The 19,904-nt window shown below is 43.3% G+C and overlaps 3 protein-coding genes across 3 annotated transcripts in view; 1 reads left to right on the top strand and 2 right to left on the bottom strand.

Moving 5' to 3' along the window:
* LOC100700304 (membrane-associated phosphatidylinositol transfer protein 2) overlaps positions 1-10,406 on the top strand; it is a 44,216-nt gene extending 33,810 nt beyond the window's left edge. The window contains 16 exon segments of the mRNA XM_025896965.1: positions 147-266; positions 466-680; positions 810-985; positions 1,151-1,321; positions 2,364-2,516; positions 3,392-3,556; positions 4,430-4,717; positions 5,266-5,414; positions 5,494-5,610; positions 5,715-5,831; positions 6,329-6,477; positions 6,658-6,807; positions 6,909-7,089; positions 7,245-7,373; positions 7,520-7,693; positions 7,696-10,406. Coding sequence (XP_025752750.1) covers positions 147-266; positions 466-680; positions 810-985; positions 1,151-1,321; positions 2,364-2,516; positions 3,392-3,556; positions 4,430-4,717; positions 5,266-5,414; positions 5,494-5,610; positions 5,715-5,831; positions 6,329-6,477; positions 6,658-6,807; positions 6,909-7,089; positions 7,245-7,373; positions 7,520-7,693; positions 7,696-7,830 — 2,589 coding nt within the window. The 3' untranslated portion in view covers positions 7,831-10,406.
* A 969-nt stretch (positions 10,407-11,375) lies between these two features.
* Positions 11,376-13,839, bottom strand: arl6ip4 (ADP-ribosylation factor-like 6 interacting protein 4). Its single transcript, XM_003451626.5, has 5 exons — positions 13,605-13,839; positions 13,207-13,530; positions 11,982-12,099; positions 11,822-11,891; positions 11,376-11,741 (listed from the first exon to the last, which is right to left on the bottom strand). Exons 1-5 carry the CDS (start codon positions 13,765-13,767, stop codon positions 11,685-11,687), a joined length of 732 nt encoding a protein of 243 aa, XP_003451674.1. The 5' UTR covers positions 13,768-13,839; the 3' UTR covers positions 11,376-11,684.
* Positions 13,840-14,900: 1,061 nt separating this feature from the next.
* mthfd2 (methylenetetrahydrofolate dehydrogenase (NADP+ dependent) 2, methenyltetrahydrofolate cyclohydrolase) lies at positions 14,901-19,845 on the bottom strand. Its single transcript, XM_003451627.5, has 8 exons — positions 19,633-19,845; positions 17,917-18,101; positions 17,656-17,778; positions 17,224-17,376; positions 17,032-17,139; positions 16,856-16,948; positions 16,626-16,751; positions 14,901-15,825 (listed from the first exon to the last, which is right to left on the bottom strand). The coding sequence occupies exons 1-8, from the start codon at positions 19,710-19,712 to the stop codon at positions 15,677-15,679; spliced, it is 1,017 nt and encodes a 338-aa protein (XP_003451675.1). The 5' UTR covers positions 19,713-19,845; the 3' UTR covers positions 14,901-15,676.
* Positions 19,846-19,904: the final 59 nt, after the last annotated feature.

Genomic DNA, 19,904 nt, shown 5'->3' with positions numbered 1-19,904 from the left:
GAATTGGAGTCATTAGAGTTGAACCCGCTGTACTTTTTGGAGCCACATTATCCTTACATCCAGCATGTAACTGCAGAAGTCTTTTTAGGTGATCCTGAACCCCACGGATATATGTAATAAATATTTTTCATCCTTTAACTCTCCAGGTTTGCCTCATTGGGGACTGTGTGGGAGGAATCTTGGGCTTTGATGCTCTGTGCAGCAGCAATCAAACAGTAAATGAGAGCCAGAACAGCAGTCGCAGGGGCAGTGTCATTAGCGTACAGGTAAGCGAGACGTCTTCCAGCATTAATGAATGCATGGCGACAATATCGGCTCATCCTAAACACTGCCTGGAACACTTCTGTGTGCACCTTTTAACCTGTTTTGTTCTTCTTAATTAGCTCATTTGTTGATTTTTTTTTTTTTTTTTTTCTTAAAGTGCTGGAAGTTTTCATGACACATTTTCACAAATTGCCCCTGCAGGACCAGGATCTTTTATCTCCTGGCATCATTGTCAACAGCGGACACGGATCAGCGTCTCCAACCTTGGAGGGCAGCCGCCACCTCAGTCGCAGCAACATCGATATCCCACGTACCAGCGCAGGCGACGACACCAAGAGACAGCTGCCTCGCAAGAGGAGCGACTCCTCCACCTACGAGCTGGACACCATAAAGCAGCACCAGGCTTTCCTGTCCAGGTGTGTTGTCCATGAGAGGACAAACTCTTTATGAACTTCTTTTGTCCTTTTGTCCTTTTGTCATGCACTGTCAGAATATGTTTTATTTTTAGTTCCAGGCACGGAAGTGACTTTGTGTTGTCCTCTCAGCTTACATTCCAGTGTCCTGCGGAACGACACAGCTTCCCGAAGGTCGAGCAGCAGCACCATGCTAGATGGAGGCTCCCTGGGGAAATTTGACTTCGAAGTGTCTGACTTTTTCCTCTTTGGCTCTCCGCTTGGCTTGGTACTCGCCCTGAGAAAGACTGTGATCCCTATGTTAGATGGTGAGCTTCAATTACTACGCTTTGTACTATCTGTAAAGTGAAAGGTTTGCCCCAGATGGAAATCTGCGTATTACTATAAACGCCTATAGACCAGGCTGTCATCAAAATATGCTTCAATTCTTCCCTTTCTCTTTCTTATGTCTCTGGTTTCATTTCTCCCCCTAGTGGCCCAGCTACGACCTGCCTGTCAGCAGGTTTATAATCTGTTCCACCCTGCTGATCCTTCAGCCTCCCGCCTCGAACCTCTGCTGGAGCGGAAATTTCACCTCCTCCCTCCGTTCAGCGTGCCCCGTTACCAACGCTTTCCCCTGGGAGATGGAAACTCCGCCCTGCTGGGTGAGCTCTTTTTACAGATGATAGATGAAAGGCCACGTTAATGTGAAGCTTTCAGTTCTTGTACGCCTGTCTTGGATGCACACACACGAATGCAAAATACCCTTTAAAACCCCCCCAGCAACAACCACTTAAGATCACATCACCTGATGCTTCAGATGATGATTTTAACCCACTGTCCTTTTTCCCATGGGTGCACACCATAGATGGCTTAAAGATGCCTTAGCAGCACGCGTTGAGTTCATTTACAAAGTAAACACTGCCTGAAAGAAAAATTACACGTTTTTCTACTGTTTGTGCTTCGGCATGTTTTGTGAAGCAGTTTATTCATCTCAGTGTTGTCACAGTCCCACTGGTGGTTTCTGTTTGGACTGATCTTCATAGCGGAGGATGCCTCCCCTGTTTATACAATTACATGTCTGCTGTTCAAGAAGGATACACAAACAGAATTTAATAAGATCTTTAATGAGGAGGAATTTTCTTCTTCTTCTTTTTTTTTTTAAAGATATCTAACATTATTGAATCAGGAACTGAGGCTTAGTAAGGATGGATACCGGGGTTAATAAAGATGTTTAATAAGGTTAAGATGTTTCTTAATTACTTCAGACCAGAGTTTCTGTGTTCCCTGGTGGTCATGGCCTCCATCAGATCAGCTATCAATGACCATCTTCAGGCCTTCCTTCATTTTTTTTTTTATAGTGATGAAGTTTCAAAGACAATTTCAAGATCACTGTTAAGGCAAGAGAGTTCAAATGATTCCATGAATAGCATATTGCAGGCTATTTCTAATCTTAGAACAGGGTGATATGTCAGCTTATTGTGTCTCTGAGGAGCAGCTGTGGTCCAGGAAAAAACGAGCTCCACTAAGGGCTTGACTCTTGTTCCTTGTTCAGTTCTTGCTTCATATGTTTTTGTCTTCCTTGTCTTCTTTCCTTCCTCCTCTCTTGGCCTCCTGTCTCCATATCCGTGTACCTTGCTCTCTACCTCTAAAACCTCCTCCCCTGACTTCTACCCCTCCTGCCCCTCCACCCACCCCCCTCTGTAGTGGAGACAGTCCAGAGCAACGCTCAGCTGCTGCTTGACAGCGGGCCTCCCCTGTCCCTTCGCTGTCAGGAGACCATCAGTGAGACCTGCATCCCTGTACCTGTGCTAAACTGGCAGGAGGGCTCCCTCAAAGCCACACCCGCCACTATGGAGTGTGTGTAGCCTCTCCCATTCACCTCTATCTGTTCCCGACCCTCATCGCCGTATCTCTGTCGTCCCTGTGTTCGTCCTCGCCAATTATGTCGAGATGCTCAGATTCCAGGCCGCCTCTTACTCTCTTTGAGTATGTCCATGCTGTCATTTCAGTGTCTCCAAATACTGATAAGTTTGAAAGTTTTAAAACCACATATATATTTTACCTTTTAGCATCGTGTCTTCTGGTTTACAATTTAAAAAGAAATGTAGCCAATTGGAACATCAAGTCATGGAAATACTTGAGACAAATCTGCTAAGCATCTCTTGTGGTGCTGTGTTTTGCCATCACATTTTCATGACGGAGTTTGGAAGATGCAAGCATCTGTGTTTGTGTGCTGTGATTTTAAGGCCGGTTTCAGTGTATTTGCATCATCTCTGTAATATTAGCTGGTTTGTGGTGACATAGGGGTTTTTTTGTTTCCTTTTTTTTTTTTTTACTGTTTTTTGAATTTCCAAAAAAAGGTTTTGATGTGCTGCTTGTGCCGTGTTTGTGCAGTGGACTTGTGAAACTAGTTAGAGGTTTTGTGATTTTACTAAATCTCTGACGTTATTTTATTTTAAAGACATTAGAATAGGCTCTGAATTTAAAAATCACCTCCGTAAGACACACTAATATTACTGTAGAAGACGTGGATATTTGTGATTTTACATTCACTATGTGTTTAATGTCTTCATTTACCAGTCACGTGTTGATCGGTGAAGAAATGTGACCGGGGCCTCGCCGCCTGCTGTCACATTTCTCACCTGCATTCCCCCTCCTCCCCCAACCGTCACCGTGAGTTCCCCCTTACCTGTGTCTCTGTCTAATGGGATCTCCTTGTTTGGGCTCAATAGCGGATGTTGTTCAGTCTCATGGTGGTGTCTTCATGGACAGTTCGTACCCCTCATCCCCCGTAACGGGCCCCCTCTCCCGGGGCCAGCGGAGGGCCAGTGAGGTCAGCATTGCCAGCCAGGTCTCAGGAATGGCAGACAGTTACACTGCCACCAACATAGCCAACAGTAAGTGCTCTCAATACCAAACAGTCTCTCTTTCTCTCTTCCTTCCACTCACACAAACACTCTTCTAGTAATTCTCCCGCTTTCTCTCACATTCAGCCCAACTTTTATCTGCTTTTATCTGTCCTAGTTTCTCTTTCCAACACTCTGACATCATTTACTCTCACTCTGACTCTACACACACCCTGCTGTCCTGCAGAAACAGTCTAGTCAGCCACGTTAAGTGTCCCACTCCTTTTTGCTCTTTTCTGCTTTGCCAGATTTTGGATTGAAGTGAGACTCATGTAAGGTGATTTATCCATCTCCTGTTAAAACTAAGACAAGATCAGAGTCCTGGAGAAGAAACCAGCTTAGAGCCACTTTCCACTGTCTGTCTTTCTCTTATTCACTGTCTAAATGTAAATGCAATGAACGAGTGCTGCATTTATCTAATGTGGCGATGCATGTAGACACCTGTTTGCCTCAGCCATTCCTGCATTGTCGACTCCCTCTTGCAGTGTTTGCTGAGATAACCGGTACTGTTTCCTCTTTGTTTGAATGTCCTTTGAATCCCTCCTCCCCCTCACCCGTTCACTTCTGTTACCAGAACATTTATTTGTGCCTCACGTTACTGCGCCTGAACACTGCTGTTCAGCCACCCACAGTATAACCCTGGAAATGTGCTTAAACTGATTACGACATGTTTCTCCTCTGCAACAGCATCACTCTGCCCCATTTACCTGAGCGGTTCTTAATATATCTTTAGGGCTTACACAGTCACAGCTCTTTTTTAAAACTGTCCAAGCTGTCCTAAACTGTCACAAGTGAATTTGTATTTATCATATCATATGGTTTCTTTATCTTTTTGTTTTGTTGTTGTTGTTTTTTCCCCCATAGCTGAATCAAACCAGGTTAACCAATCCAAAAAATACAGTCTTTTGTCCCTACTCGCCCTATCATCACAAAACAAATTCTTCCTGAAAACTCCTCCCACGTCCCGTAAGGAAACAAAGGCTTGCCAGGCCGCAGGATCTTCTGATGCATGTGTAGCGGCAGAGTTGGACGATGAGGCAGACTCTAGTGAATCTCTAAGTCCCACCAGCCAGTACGAGAACTACCGGGCAGGGCTGGACTATGCTATATCTGATCTGGTCTCACTGGACTCCCAGGCTGAAGTGGACCAAGGTATTTTTATAAGGAATGGGGCTACTGAAATCGGTGTGAGGCTACGGGTCTCTGCTCTGTTTTGTGCCACAGTCGAAAGACTCAGTGCTGCGCTTCCAAAAAGCCTCTTTGCCTCCCTTTCACTTCATTTCTCTAAAATGTAATTCACAGGGATTCAGGTGCATTCACTCTCACTGATGAGGGGCAATCCATAAATCTAGATGCTGCCGGGGCTTTTAAAATCATTCATCTTCTTTCACACGCAGACTAACACAAATAACCACCTTCAGCTGCTCATGTAATCAGCTCTAACTATCGGTTCCTGTTTTCGGCCTTTGGATTTGCTGATAATAACCATTATAAACTCCTTCCTTTCCCTCCTGTAGCTGAAGAACTGCTGGGATTGGTGATGAGTGTGGCTGAAGATTGAAATCAACTTCTTTTTTTTCTTTTTCTTTTTTTTGCTATAACATCAGGGGTGTTGCACCTTTCTGTGGCACATACCTCACACTGGCTCTTTCAGTTTCATCTTACGACTCTGTACCCTATTCACTCCATTCCCATTGCAGTTGCAGCACGCTGGTGGGGCACAAAGCGGCTGGACTTTGCCCTGTACTGCCCCGATGCCCTAACAGCTTTCCCCACAGTGGCTTTACCGCACCTGTTCCACGCATCATACTGGGAGTCTACTGATGTTGTGTCTTTTCTCCTGAGGCAGGTGAGTAAACAGTAATAATGAAAGTGTTAGGACTTATTCAAAAATTCTCAGTATGAATCACTGAATTGTCCCCTTTCAGGTCATGAGGCACGAAAACTCAAGCATTCTGGAGCTCGATGGAAAAGAAGTGTCTGAATTCACCCCCTCTAAACCTCGAGAAAAGTGGCTCCGCAAGAGGACTCACGTGAAGATCAGGGTGAGCAAAAAAAAAAGTTGTTGGTATTTGTAGACTGTTTTTGTTTAAATAAAGATAACGCAACACATCAGCATTTTTCCTTTTTTTTTCTTCTGCTTTGACAGAATGTGACCGCCAACCACAGAGTGAACGACGCCGTCTTCACCGAAGACGGCCAGCAGGTCTTGACAGGCCGCTTCATGTACGGCCCCCTGGACATGGTCACTTTGGCCGGAGAGAAGGTGAACACACTTCTGACTTTAGCAGCTCACCTCCTGCTGTTAGGGATACCTGGGAAATCTGAGTTTGAGCTTCTTCTTTTTTTTTTTTTTTAGCTCATCTCGCCAAAGGATGGTCCTGTTTTAGTGAAACAAGATTTGTCCTGGATACGATTGCTTTTGAGCGTGCTAGACTTTTAAGTGGATTTTCTCATACATTTGTGGCTTTTTCCATCTTAAATCATCGTGTGCCTTTATGTTCGACAAACAATCCAAAGTTAAGGGTGTATATATAACGATTGCTGTGAAATTTTAACTTAATAAATATCAAGATATATTATTGAAAATCGGTCCGTCTGAGCCACTGCTTGAATCCGAGTATGTCTCAAACTTTTGAAGATGAAACCCTGAAATAAATAAACTTTTCTGAATGTTATACAGTTGGATTTCACGATAATGCAAAATGAAACCTTAAGAAAAATTTTTAACATGAAACATTTAATCATTTCATTCCTGCGCAGGTCGATCTCCACATCATGACCCAGCCACCATCGGGAGAATGGGTGTACTTCAACACCGAGGTGACCAACAGCAGCGGGCGCGTGTCTTTTGTCATCCCAGAGGACAAGCGTCTGGGAATCGGAGTGTACCCAGTTAAAATGGTGGTCAGGTGAGATTAGCCTGGTACCAAACTGTCATTGTATTTTAATATTCAAGCTTTTTGTCTGTTTATCTTCAGAGCCTGGTTTCCATTTGCCTTTTAGCTCACGTTATTGTAGCTCTCTTTTTTTTTTTTTTTCTTCATCTTTTTATTTCAATTTTCTTACTCTTTTTTCTTTTTATTCACCAGGGGTGACCACACGTTCGCTGACAGCTACCTGACAGTTGTTCCACGTAGCACGGAGTTCGTAGTGTTCAGCATTGATGGTTCATTTGCTGCCAGCGTTTCGATCATGGGCAGTGATCCCAAAGTGCGAGCTGGAGCTGTAGATGTTGTCAGGTAGCTGGCTGCTCTACCTCTCCTGTTTTCTTGGCTTCAGATACTTTGTCCCTGATTGAACTTCAAGATCTGTTGTGTCCTGCTGCTTTTCCTTATTTCAGGCACTGGCAGGATTTAGGCTATCTGATCATCTACGTGACCGGACGGCCAGACATGCAGAAGCAACGGGTAGTGGCCTGGTTGTCTCAGCACAACTTCCCTCATGGCATTGTCTCCTTTTGCGACGGCCTGGTCCACGACCCACTCAGGCACAAGGCTAACTTCCTCAAGTCTTTGACAGAGGTCAGAGTGGGGAGTGGGTCAGGGGACTGTGAATGTTTTAAACGAGAAAACAGAAGCGACAAATGCTGACAACCCGATATTATTTTAAAAATGTACCCATTTGTTTAGAAGAAACCAGGATTGAACATTTCTCGTCTTCATTTCTCCGATTTCAGGCACACATGAAGATTTTTGCCGGCTATGGATCAACCAAAGACATCTCAGTCTACACCTCCATTGGCCTCCCTTCTTCTCAAATATATATTGTTGGCAGACCTTCTAAGAAGATGCAGCACCAGTGCCAGGTATCACTTTCTGCACACCCTGAGAAAAGATCTTGTTAATGGTCTCTTCTCACATTAAAAAAAAACAAAACACTAAAGTAAAAGCTCAAGTCACCACAAAATGCGTCGCTTTTTAGTTGACAATTGTTTCTCTGATCCTTCAACAGTTCATCACAGAAGGATACGCAGCTCATCTGTCCCAGCTGGAGTACAACCATCGCTCTCGGCCAGCCAAGACCACCAGTGCACGCATGGTGCTACGCAAAGGCAGCTTTGGCTTGGGAGCAAACAGTGACTTCTTGAGGAAGAGGAACCATCTGTTACGCACCATCTCCTCTCAGCCAGCCCCAGCTCTCCAACGGGCAGCATCCACAACAGGCCGGAGCGCACGCAGAGCCAATCAGACAGCGAGCGGCTGGAGCGGGAGCGGCTGGAGCGCGCTCACAGCCATGGCCAGGGAGGGCCCAGCGCAGCATGAGCATCACGGCCAGCTGCTGGGGCCGCAGCAGCAGCACCAAGCTGGAGCCAGGAGTTTTCAGCTCAAAATGAGACTGGAGACATGATGCGGGGTTCGGGAGGGACGAGACTTAAAAATGCAGTACTGAGGAAGAGATGCAAAGTGATGTGAATATAAACGTAAACAGTGGAAAGCAGCTGGCTTCTTGCACCAGATAGGTAAAATACCATAAGGAAAAAAATCAGGTGCTACAAATCACTCTTCATAAAAACTAACACCAGTCACATTCAGCACAGATATTTATGGGCAGAGCGTGAGGCAACATTCATGATAACACAGACCAACATTTCAAGAAGTGTTGCCCCAAGGCGGGAAAGTGCACACAACCAAATAAAGCTAATATTGTAGGGATCCAGGCTGTTTGTACTGTTTAGTAAATATTTATTAGTCTTGAATACAAGGTCAGTTTTGCTCCAGCACATGGAGACAGTTACACACACACACACACACACACACACACACACACACACACACACACACACACACACACACACACACACACACACACACACACACGCAAGCATGCACCACGCAAACAACACAGTTGTTACAGTAGCCACTGTAACCAACTAACGTGACCAATGCAAGCACAACAACAACTACAGAGATGAACTTTGTTTATAGCAGTTTTAAAGCTGCGTCCTTTTTAACACGATGATCAGGTACGTTCCAGTCAGAGAGCGGAGCTGAGAATCAGGTGAAGCTAATTCGCCAATTTAGTGTAAACACGGAAACAATCAAGAAGCCAAAATGAATCTTTGTTAGATTTCTTTTCTTTTTTCAAGAAACACAGAACAGAACATCTTTACGGTCCAGTTCAGCTTGTTTTCTGGTCGCCCCTTAGACACAACGAATCATGTAACACAACACGAAGCAAGGCGCGTAATTACCCTTTAACTGTGGCTGCAGCTGAAACTGTTCTTGGGTTTTATTGCATCTCACACTTCACTTTATGCCATCGCTGCCGTACCCTCCTGAATGAGTAACGTGCAGCTCCGCTATAGGGAAAAGCAGTACTGTAAGGGAAAGTGCCAAAGTGAAGCAGTGCTGAAGGATAAGCCGTCTGTGGATGCAGAGGAAAGGAGGGATCTCCTGTGTAAAAACAGAAACATAATAAATGGGTTAGTTTGTGTAAGTATGTAGTTGAATGCCTAAACAAGGCTTGTACATAATTGTTACATTACAGTGCAGATCTGGTATCTGGTCCACTGAAGACCAGTTTCAAGTGTCTTCTTTACTCTGGGGGTAAACACCACCTCATTCAGGATATACTTTAATGATTGATAATACTTGTTGTTATTTAAGACTATAGAAATTTTAAAATGTAAGGATTTTTTCGTGAACAAAATGTGTTTTAAGATTACTTTAGCTATGTTGTGTTTTTTTTCCTCCTCTCTCCTTCAAAGTTCAGTTGCAGCAGCCAAACCTCAGAGGTCTTTGCCTGGCACAGTGTTGTATTTCTATTATTTTATCTCTCAGATCACCAGAGTTGTATCAACAGAACTTGTGTCAAAATATTGTTTTGGTTTTTTGTTTTCGTTATGAACTTTTTTGGGGGGAAATTCAGGATATGGCTTCTCTCTCTCTGGTTTATCCCCGAGCTGTAAAATGAGGTGTTGAATGTTCTCATAGATAATCCTCCTTAGGTTAAGGTCTCTTTCTCTGTGTTGCTGCGCCTTTAGGAAAAGAAATGTGCAAATTGTAACTCCTGTACAATACGCTGTTGAAAGTAGCAACACAGAGCTAAGATTTTGCTTTGATACCGTTGGCCATTTATTTTCTAAAGCTGGTTTAAAGACAAAATTGTGATTTAATCATTTAAATAACATTTATTTGTACCTCTAGTAATCATGTACAGACAGAGCTGACAGCAGTGGACCAATATGGGCTCAGACACGAGGGGGAAACGTGCAATATTCCCGAGTAGCACCACCAGATCTTACAGACTGTTGAGGAAACACGTCACAGTGCATTGACAATCAGGTGAACAGGCACATGGTCTACAGACGTCAAATTGCAGAGGGTAACTCACCTTAAAACGGCACTGCCCAAATTATGGCAGTCGGGTTTTCTCCTGCAGAGAGACACGCTGTTTTGTTGTGATGTTTCCATTTTAGAATATGGGCATCCAGACAGACACACTTAATATTTGCATATTTTAAAAAGAAGTCAGTCTGGTAACAAAACAAATGGTTTACATAAGTGCAATGAACAGCACGTTTACAGATGAGGTAACCTTCAGTTTGCGTTGGCCCTCTTCAGAGGTGTCATTTTAAAATTAGCGGTCCTTTTAGAGGCTTCACTTTGTGATGCAGTAGAATTGTATTGTGCTGAGATGTGTTTCTAAATATTTCATCCACTTCTCATTTCAATAGACGACATAAGACATCCTAGATCAAAGGCACCTGTAACCTCTTTAATCAGCACTGATTTTATTTTGTATTTTTGTCAGCTGGTTGAGGAGAGTGACTCATGCTGTACTTCTGTCCCTCTGCATTTTGACCTTGACAAGAATCGGCTTAAAGCCATAACTCTTTTAAAAAAAAAAAAAAAAAAAGGAACAGGAAAAAAAAGCTGCTTGTTGAAGAATAGCTCTTTGTACATTTATTGTAACTTGAAAACAAAAAAAGGACAGTCAGTGCTGGAAAACATGCACTCATCTAACATTTTCAGCTACTGAACCATGCTCCCTGATCTGAAACGCCCGGATATTAAAAATCCAGAGAAGCGATCTGTGAAGTTTTGTAACCTCTGGGCAGACGATCGCTTCGATTCTGCTACCGACACACACACATTACCAGAGGCCTTACATTTCCCGTTTTACTGCCTTACATTGACCATTGTGCGGCGAGGACGAACGCCGATCACGCCCCGAACAGACTTCACGGTGAAGGACGTTGTTCATGTTACTTTGTGGGAAAAGATGGAGGCCATATTTTCTAAACAGGACTTTGGTTTGTTTTAGATGAAATTTATGAAGGAGAAGAAAGTGGGACATAATTCACCAATATTAGGCAATCCCATCGCTGTCTCCAGCTCCGCCTCCAACAGTTATCATTCAAAGGCTGTATATGTGCAACACAATATCATGCTTGGAAAATATTTTACCTGTACAGGGTGTGTATCTTGTAGGTTTTGGATAACTACATTTTACCCATTCCCTTGTGTTTTTATGTACAGTGTATAAAGAACATATAAAGAACAACTAAGGCATTTGGGCTTTTTTTTTTCTTCCACACTGAGTTGAAACGAGGATGTTTTTGGGGGGGTTTTATGAGAACAGAAACTGAAGTCAGACTTTACTTTTACAAAGAAATGGAGATTTATTTAGAGAAATTAAAATAAAACAAAAATTTGAGATACAAACGTAAGACAACCACGAGGTGGTGTGAGAAGGTGATTTTAGAAAGCTGAACTAGACGTTTATCTGGGATTAATCATTACATAAAGCAAAGATTTTGCACAATAATTAAACTCAATGAAACTTTCCTATGAAGCTCAGAATGTTACAGAAAATCAGCAGCAATGTCTTCTGTTGAAATCAAAAATCTACAATAACAGAATCCCAGTAAGATCCTTGTTGTCAGCAGTTTCATGTAGGCACTACTTTCTATCTACTCCACTACATCTGACAGCCATTACAAGCAGCTCACTATGACTTCTACCTTGTGTACCTCAGGAGAGCATGACAGTATTATTTTGCTATCACTATTATTTGATGGGAAGTGCATTTCAGTACACTGACGAGTTACTTTCTGCAGAACTGTTTAGTGAAGGTGCTCTCAGGCTGATGAAGCTGAAGGGGACGTCGTCTTCTACCTGTTGATGCCCAGTTTTCTCTGGAAGGCATCCCCATCTCCCTTCGTAGCTTGCTGTGAGATGAATAGAAGCTCGCTGTTAACAGTTATAACAGCACATGACTGCAGTTACAGCTGAAAGGTTTCTGTCATACCTTGTTGATCTCTTTTTGCTTCTCCCGGCTGACTATCTCCTCTATGATCTCCCCCTCTCCTCTCACCAGTCTGTAAGACAGCAGGGGGAAAAAAGATCACCAATTTGGGCAAATTCTTCCCCCAAAGTCTCACTCTTGTGGCACGCTTTCCCCCACTTACCTTGTCCTCCCCGTTTCAGGGTCCACCACCCTGCGGATCACGCTCTGCCTGGCTTCGTACTCCTCTTTGGTGAGGGGCCTCTTAGTGGAGAGCCGGGCCTTCTGCTCATCTGTCATGACTGAAGAGGCAAAAATGCACCAGATTCATTTTTGGAAAAAAAGAGAGGAGTTGGAGAAGGAAATAACCAGATAACGATATCAGAATTGAGCAATGTGACTACATATACTATGAGTTAATAAAGGGTAAAGGTGCTTTCCTCCAGGTACTTGAGCTTCCTCACACAATCCTAAAACATGCATGGTGATTCTAAGATAGATGTGAGGTAGATAAAGTGCTTAAAGTTTATAAAATAAACACTGAATGAATGTATGGTTGAAAAGTGACTTTTAGTATAAAATTTAGGCTGGCAATGCTGGTAACAAATGCAAGTGACAAGTAGAGTGACGGGGATTTGATTTACTAAGATTATCAGAATGAACTAGATGCGAAAAAAACATTTTTAGTTAACTAAAAAGGAAATACACATTGGGCCACAGCTCTTAATTTAAACCCAGGTGTTTTCAGTCCCAGTGCCACAAACACCTTCCTATGCAGTCTCTTTATAAACATTTGTGAAAGAATGGGTTGTTCTAAAGAGCCTGAGTGTGGTGCTGTAGCAGAATGCCACTGTCCCAACAAGTCAGTTTGTGACATCAACTTGTGATGGTCAAATTATTTTAAAAAACAGGATCTCTGTGTCATCTGTGAACATCACCACTATAAACAAGAAGGGTTCAGAGCCGATGTAATCCCGCTCCACCTTGAACCCATCTGCAACTCCTACCGCAGACCTTACTACTGCTGGTGTCCTCATTCGTGTTCCCTATCAAATGCTTTCTTTAGATCCATAAAGAAAGAGTGCAGCTCCTTCTGACCTCCTTTAAACATCTCCATTGACACTCTCAAAGCAAACATCAAATCTGTAGTGCTCTTTCTCTGAATGAGGTCATGGTGCTGCTCATTACCTCTCTTCTAAACCCAGCTTCACAAACTCATTCCCACAGCTTTGTGGCCTGCCAGCGTTATCCTGCACATCAGTGTGCTACTTCTTAGATTAGTAAGTAATATGTCCTAATAAGTCCTTATGTTTCACAAATATAAAAACCACAGTTATTTTGTTATGTCAAACTTTGTGTGACCAGCTGATGCACTGAAGTGAAGTGTGGGGTTGAGTGTGATGTCCTACCAGGCCCAAGCTCCACGGCCCCCTCCTCAGTCTGCCACACCTCCAGGTAGGATGGAGGTTTCTCTGCTGGGCTCTGCTTCATCTCCGCCTTCTTCTTCGTCTTCTTCTCCTTTTTCTTCAACAACTTCTTCTCCTTCTTGATCTGCTTCTTCAGCTTCGCCTTCTTCTTCTTCAGCTGCTGCTTCTTCTTCTTCTTCTTCTTGGCTTCGCTCTTCTTCTCATCGTTTGACGAGGATGATGACGAGGAGGAGGAAGAGGTGGATGAGGAAGATGAGGAAGAAGAAGACGAGTGCCTTCTGCGCTTCTTCTTTTGTGTTTTCTCATCTGGGGAGAAACGGAGAACATAACCCGATGATGAGGTTGATTTTCCTGTGAATGCTAGCATTTCGTGTTCCAACCTTTGCTCCTGTGCAACGTCTTCTTTCTGCTCCGACTCCTGCTGTTGGAGGAGGAAGACGAAGATGATGGAGAGGAGGAAGAGGAGGACGAGGATCGTCTCCGTTTCTTCTTCTCGTGTTTTTTCTCTCTACCAGCTCTGTCGGATGGTCTGCTGCGGTCCATGGCTCACCGAACAACTGTTTACAGACTGTACTGAACGACAAACACGGAAGTGTGCCCGTCAAATTCCTTCCGTCACCTTCTAGGATTAAGGAACATAGTTCCCACTTCTTTTTCTTTCTTTCTTTCTCCTCCTTCTTCTTCTTCTTCTTAATAGTAGTAGTAGTAGTAGTAGTATTAATATTAGTATTATAATTATAGTTGCAGTGTTTTATTATGAGACACTTTGCAAAGTTGATAGACTCACTGTCATCTACATATCTCAAACTAATACACCAAAGCCTCGTCATCTTTAAACACATCTTTATTAAATACATCTTCATTAAATACATTCCTTTATTATCATCTTATTTTGTTTGAGGTATTTATTTATTAAATAATTCCAGTCTGTTGTTTTTTGTTTCAGTTTTGGTTCATTTCCAAATACCAGATCGCCGTTGCCCATTTAACCAGAAAATCCCCCGGGGCTCAGTCAAATTAGAAATCTTCACTTTAATCAAAGTATAGAACAAAGTATATAAATTTTATTCAAATAAAGAAGCAGCCTATTTCTGTGTCACTGGGACACAAACGTCAACACAAGAGCAGAAAATTAAAAGTAATGAGTACTATCATAAACAATCCACCTCTTTTTACTAGCTTTTATTCACTTTTTTTTTTTATAAATAAGTATGTAACTGAAAATTCTATGTGCAGAAGAGCATCCCTGAACATTTAACCTTGAAGCAGATGGGCTACAGCATCAAAAGACCACATCATGGATGTGCTGCCAGCAAATCTGCAGCAGTGTGATGCAGTCATGTGAACATGGATCAAAATCTTTGAGGAATATTTCCAGCACCGAGTTGTTCCACAAAGAATTAATGCAGTTCTGAAGGTAAAAAGGGTGTCCAACCCATTGCTAGGGAAGTATACCTAATAATATGTCCAGTGAGTGTATGCTGTCAATTTTAATTAGGAGAGAGGTCATTGTCCTTTGATGTAAGCTACATTTTGAAACAAAGTAAAAAAAAAAAAAAAAAAAAAAAAAAAACACCAATATTTAACATGTAGTGAATACACAAGTCCCCCAGATCTCCCCTCTGACTTCAGTCAGTCTTAATTTTTGTATATTCAGTAAATCTGAGACAGAGCGCTAAACTTAGCGAACTCAAACTTTACTGCTCTCCAACTGCAAGATCATTCCTTGAGACCAGAGGTGCATCTAGTTACAGCAAAACATTAGAAGAAAATAACTAGAAAGAAGCGCAGGAAACAGACATCATTTAGGGTGGAATTTAAAAAGTAACAGGGTGATTTTTTTGAGAAACAACAGAAAAACATAATCATTAGAAGATATTTGTAATATTTATTCCAAAGATTTCTCAAAGGCAATTGTGAATCTTTAAAGCTTGTATACGGATATACATACTTGCCCCTGATGACATTAGCCCTTATCACTCTTTGCACATCAGGATAAACTAACAGAAAGACATACTGCAGAAAGGCTTCAGTCACCGGCAAGCTAATCCTCAGCACCCGCTTTCACTCATGTTCAAACACTGTGTCACTGTACCAATAAATAACATCTCTGAAAATTCTTTAAATCCTAGCACAATGCAAATGATAAATACTGAAAACACTGTTACATTAAACATGCTGCTGCATCAGTGAATGTAACAGTCTAATTATGGCTGGACCTGGAGTCATGAAAGGTTAACAACATCAGCAGAAAGAGATCCATAAGGCTATCATCTTTCCAGTCCATGTGCAAGGGGAGCGTGGCGTGTTGCTCCAAGTAAAAAAATACAAATAAAAATAATAATAATGATAATAATAATAATAATAATAATAATAATGGTAGTGTTGGGAAGGTGGAGGGTGGGCTCGCGGTGGAATGTGTCACTGTTGCTGGGATGTAGTCTTGATCCAATTAGGACGCAACAGCCATGCGGATCCTCTGTGGGGGACACAGGAGGACATTCTTGGCTGCTTTGACAGTGTTCTTCATCAGCATCGCCACCGTCATCGGGCCAACGCCTCCTGGCACTGGGGTGATGAATCCTGCCTTCTGTCTCACACCTGAAAGTGCACAGGAAAAGTAAGACGATTCAGACCTTGTGCACCAAATGGAACTTTCCAGAAATCACGTCCTCCCATCATCGTGTATACAAATATAATATGAAAACAACATAAAGGTCACTTTATAAATAACTCTGGTATGAGGCAACATGATGCCAACCATGTGCTCCAGAAACATGATCACGTTCAGCTTCCAAGAAGCAAAGTAGAAATCTGTGCCACCTGTTTGTTTATCAAACATTTATTTATTCTCTTCTTGAAGCGATGCCATTGGTTCGTTTTGCTAGCAAGATTACTCAAAGAGTTGTGCATGAATCTGCATAGATGTAAAGCAAGGCCCAGCTTGGAGTGTAATAACTTTTGGATGTGTATTACAAATGTTCAATATGAGAAAAATCTGGCATTTTGTGTCATATTGTCGCAAATACAAATCAAATTAAAACAGCAAACATCATTTTAATGTTTTATAGAAGCTATTACAATCTAATCTAGCTCCAGATACACGATATGGACAAAGGTAGTGGGTCACACAGCTTAATCTTCGAATTTGGGTGTTTTCAGTCACATACAGCTGTATAAAAATAGAGCACCCAGCCATGCAGTGTGCTTTTACAAACATTTGTGAAAGAGTGGGTCGCTTTAAAAAGCTCACTGAACTTGTGTGTGGTACTGCAATAGGATGCAGCTGTTACAGAGCGTGCACAGGAGGGCTGCAAAAGGTTGTCTGTAGTATGTTTTATTGGAACACAATGCAATATGCCTGTGTGTAGCACAAAAGTGTTCTGCCTCTCCAGCCTTACCTTCAAAATCCACATCCCCAACCAGTCGGCTCTTTCCAGTGATGGGGTCCTGCACTCTGTTTATTCCAACGTCGATTACAGCCGCTCCCTCTTTGATCATGTCCGCAGTGATAAGGTTTGGAATTCCTGAAAGTTCAGTAACACACACATACACGCACACACACAAAGAGTACAGTTAGTACAGTACCGCAAAAAGACAAAGAGATTAACAAATGAACAAACCGACAAACCTGCAGCAGCCACAATGATGTCAGCGATTTTAGTGTGTTGGCAAAGTTGATCCTTTGGAGTGTAACGGTGAGAAATCGTCACCGTAGCGTCACCTGCCACAGAGAACAGAGGTGATAGGGATGCACACGCTTTAGTTTTATCACCCAACAATGCGTGCACACACATCCTGTCCTACCTCCGGGCCTCTCGTGACGGCCGTCTGTGTGCAGCAACATGGCAATGGGCATGCCCACGTTCTTTGACCGTCCAGCAACCAAGACGTTCTTCCCAAAAGTAGGAATACCTGGAAGAAAAGAAAATTGGGAATCTTTTAGATTCATCAACAGCATTTTAACCCTGAGAGGAAGAAGGTGGTCACTATGGTTACCTGTGCGTTTAATAATTTCCCAGACACCCCAGGGAGTGGCAGGGAGCATGGTGGACTGATCCAGGCACATGCGGCCCACGTTGACCACGTGGAAACCATCCACATCCTTGGTCGGGGAAACTGCATTGCAGATTGCGCGCTCATCGATGTGTTCTGTCCAAACAAAAGGCAGTTACAGTCAACACAACTTTATCGACTAGTTCTACTCACAGTCAAAGTCAAATTCAGTTTCTCAGAGCAAATTCTGCCTCCAGCATGAGAGAAAATCCTAGCAAGAGACAGCAGGAAGGTGGGCAGTTTTCTGCTCCAACGTAGGCGCTGTGAACACACGTTCACCAATGCTTGCATTCAGCCGTCATACTGGATTTCTAGACACCACGCACACGTACGCAAACCCGACTCCCAATGCAGGATTTCCCAGTTTTGCTGTACCTGGCAGAGGCAGCTGGACCAGTAGACCATCCACACGGGGGTCGGTGTTGAGCTTATCGATCAAGTCCAGTAACTCCTCCTCACTGATGTTAGTGTGCTTGAGAATCGTCTCACTTGAGATTCCTGCGGGAGGTCGAAGTGTGAAAACAACTCCACTCACAAGCGAACATTTGCAGTTTTGCCAATTTAACGTATGAGGAACGTGCACTTTCTACGCCCCCCCTAAAAAAAACAAAAAAATAAAAACAAAACAACACCTACCGACATCAGCCGCAGCCCGTGTCTTGTTCAGGACATAGGAGTGGCTGGCTGGGTTGTCTCCCACGAGAATAACACTCAGATGGGGTCTTCGGTGGCCTGTTGAGACCCATTCCTCTACGTCGGCCCGGACCTCATCCCTAATTTGCCGTGCAAGTTTCTTTCCTGAGATGACCACCGCCTCCTGCCTGGGAGTTGGCGAGACAATTGTGGTCAGAAGACAAGTTATTGGGCATCAAGAAGCTGGGATTGTGCTGTGATTCATTGTTTAATTCCTGACAGATTTGTACACAGCCTTATTGAAAAGTGTTGGCCAACATGGCACAAATAACTGCACTGTGGCGCCAAAGATAAGCCAAAATTCTTTCAACTAAGACTCATGTAAACTCATCTCAACCTTAATCCAAGCACCAGTTCTAGCCTCTAAAATTAGACTTAGCCTCCACCTGACTGAGCCACATACTTTACTACCACTTATGTTTCAGTATTTGTAGGTAACTAGTAGAAACAAGGAAAGGAAGGGAGCTTTTTTAAGCGTCTAACCATGAGGCACAGTCGGAGATACTCGATGGTTAAAACCTATGTACAGAATTCAGGACTGTACAGAGTGCTGCCGCACCGGTTTGTCCTCATTGCACAACTGTCAAACATAGTTCTCCGTTATATAATGACAAGCAGAGCGCAAGGGCTAATAACTGAAGAGTAATGAGCCATCGACAGTGATGTAACTGTCACTTTTATCCTGTCCAAAGTAATTAAATCCTCAGAGAAAAGGATTGAGTGTTTTGGGGAGAATGGGACCAGTGTACCAGGTCCCAGAGGCAATGTGTCGAGGCTACAGGTCTAATAGAAGTTTAAATCCCCCGATAGGCTGAGGAAAGATCTCTCTTTACAAATGTTTGAATAACTCATGTTCACAATATTTATCTTTTGTTATTGTTTACTCTGCACATGATAACACAGCACTAGTCCTTCTCGCAGCTGAGTTTGCAGAAATTTTCCTCACATATATAAATGAAATTAACTTGAGGTAACGTGATCCCACCAGATCTAATTTGGCAAGCAGTGATGTAAGATAATCACACATGCATATGTCCTAAATTATCAGCCTTGTGTCTTTGCAAATCACGCAGATCATGCGCAGGACCCACGAGATTTAAGAGTAGTTTTTTTGTGTGTGTGAAAGATTAGTTAATTGCATGTAGTCATACTGCACTCAGCAAGTTTCCAATAAATACCTGCACGATGCAAACGCTTAACAGGCTGCTGACTAGCTGCTGTAGCATTACTCTCAGCTTGTTATATCAGGTTTTACAGACCACGTGATCAGATATACCCTGCATGTTCATTTTGCCCCAGGTGTGCACACCTACACCTCGAACTCCACCTGAAACCTGCCACTGGGTGCAAGCAGTCACACAGATTTCATCAGCCAGCCCCCCCACCCCTCATCTACACCTGCAATATTACCGGCGTGACGCTAGGGGCGCTGCGAAATGTGCTCAACTGAGGACGTTTAGTACAATAAAACAATAAAAGCCAGCAGAATAAAACCCAGCGACTTCATCCGCGTACATAAAAGCCTACAAATAAGAGGGCACACGGGGGGTGGGGAAACTAAAAAAGAACCAAACACTCCTACCGAGTGAGGAAACAGAAGCGCCTCAGAGGTCGTAAAATGACCGTTAAAGCCGCAGCAGATGTGCGGAGGAGACTCACCTCGAGGCGGACGTGTGCAGTTTACAGACTTGGTGCTGTGTGTGCTGGCACAGTTTCCTGAGAGTCCTGAGCGCTGCCATTTCTCACCGGCTCACAGAAGAGGAGACACTGCTACAGCGCCGGTTACGAAACCCCGGGTCTGACGGAGGGAGGCTGTGAAGGAGGAAGAGGAGCAGAGCGGTTTTAAACACCTCCCCCCCGCTCGTGGAAGCTGCCTACGTCACTGCTATCAGTCGCCAGCCCTCTGCTGCAGAGCTCTGCCCCTTCACAGC

This window comes from Oreochromis niloticus, linkage group LG12, assembly GCF_001858045.2.
Source record: "Oreochromis niloticus isolate F11D_XX linkage group LG12, O_niloticus_UMD_NMBU, whole genome shotgun sequence".
Classification (NCBI taxonomy): domain Eukaryota; kingdom Metazoa; phylum Chordata; class Actinopteri; order Cichliformes; family Cichlidae; genus Oreochromis; species Oreochromis niloticus.
The sequence above is the reverse complement of the archived record's forward strand: the minus strand, read 5'-3'. Positions and strand labels throughout refer to the sequence as shown.

Coding starts and splice junctions, on each gene's coding strand:
- arl6ip4 (XM_003451626.5), bottom strand. CDS start 13,767: ATGGACCGCAGCAGACCATCCGACAGAGCTGGTAGAGAGAAAAAACAC. Junction 13,531..13,604: donor GACGTTGCACAGGAGCAAAG/GTTGGAACACGA, acceptor GTTTCTCCCCAG/ATGAGAAAACACAAAAGAAG. Junction 11,892..11,981: donor CCTGAAACGGGGAGGACAAG/GTAAGTGGGGGA, acceptor GCTGTCTTACAG/ACTGGTGAGAGGAGAGGGGG.
- mthfd2 (XM_003451627.5), bottom strand. CDS start 19,712: ATGGCAGCGCTCAGGACTCTCAGGAAACTGTGCCAGCACACACAGCAC. Junction 16,752..16,855: donor CATCATTGTGGCTGCTGCAG/GTTTGTCGGTTT, acceptor CTGAACTTTCAG/GAATTCCAAACCTTATCACT. Junction 15,826..16,625: donor TGGGGATGTGGATTTTGAAG/GTAAGGCTGGAG, acceptor GTGCACTTTCAG/GTGTGAGACAGAAGGCAGGA.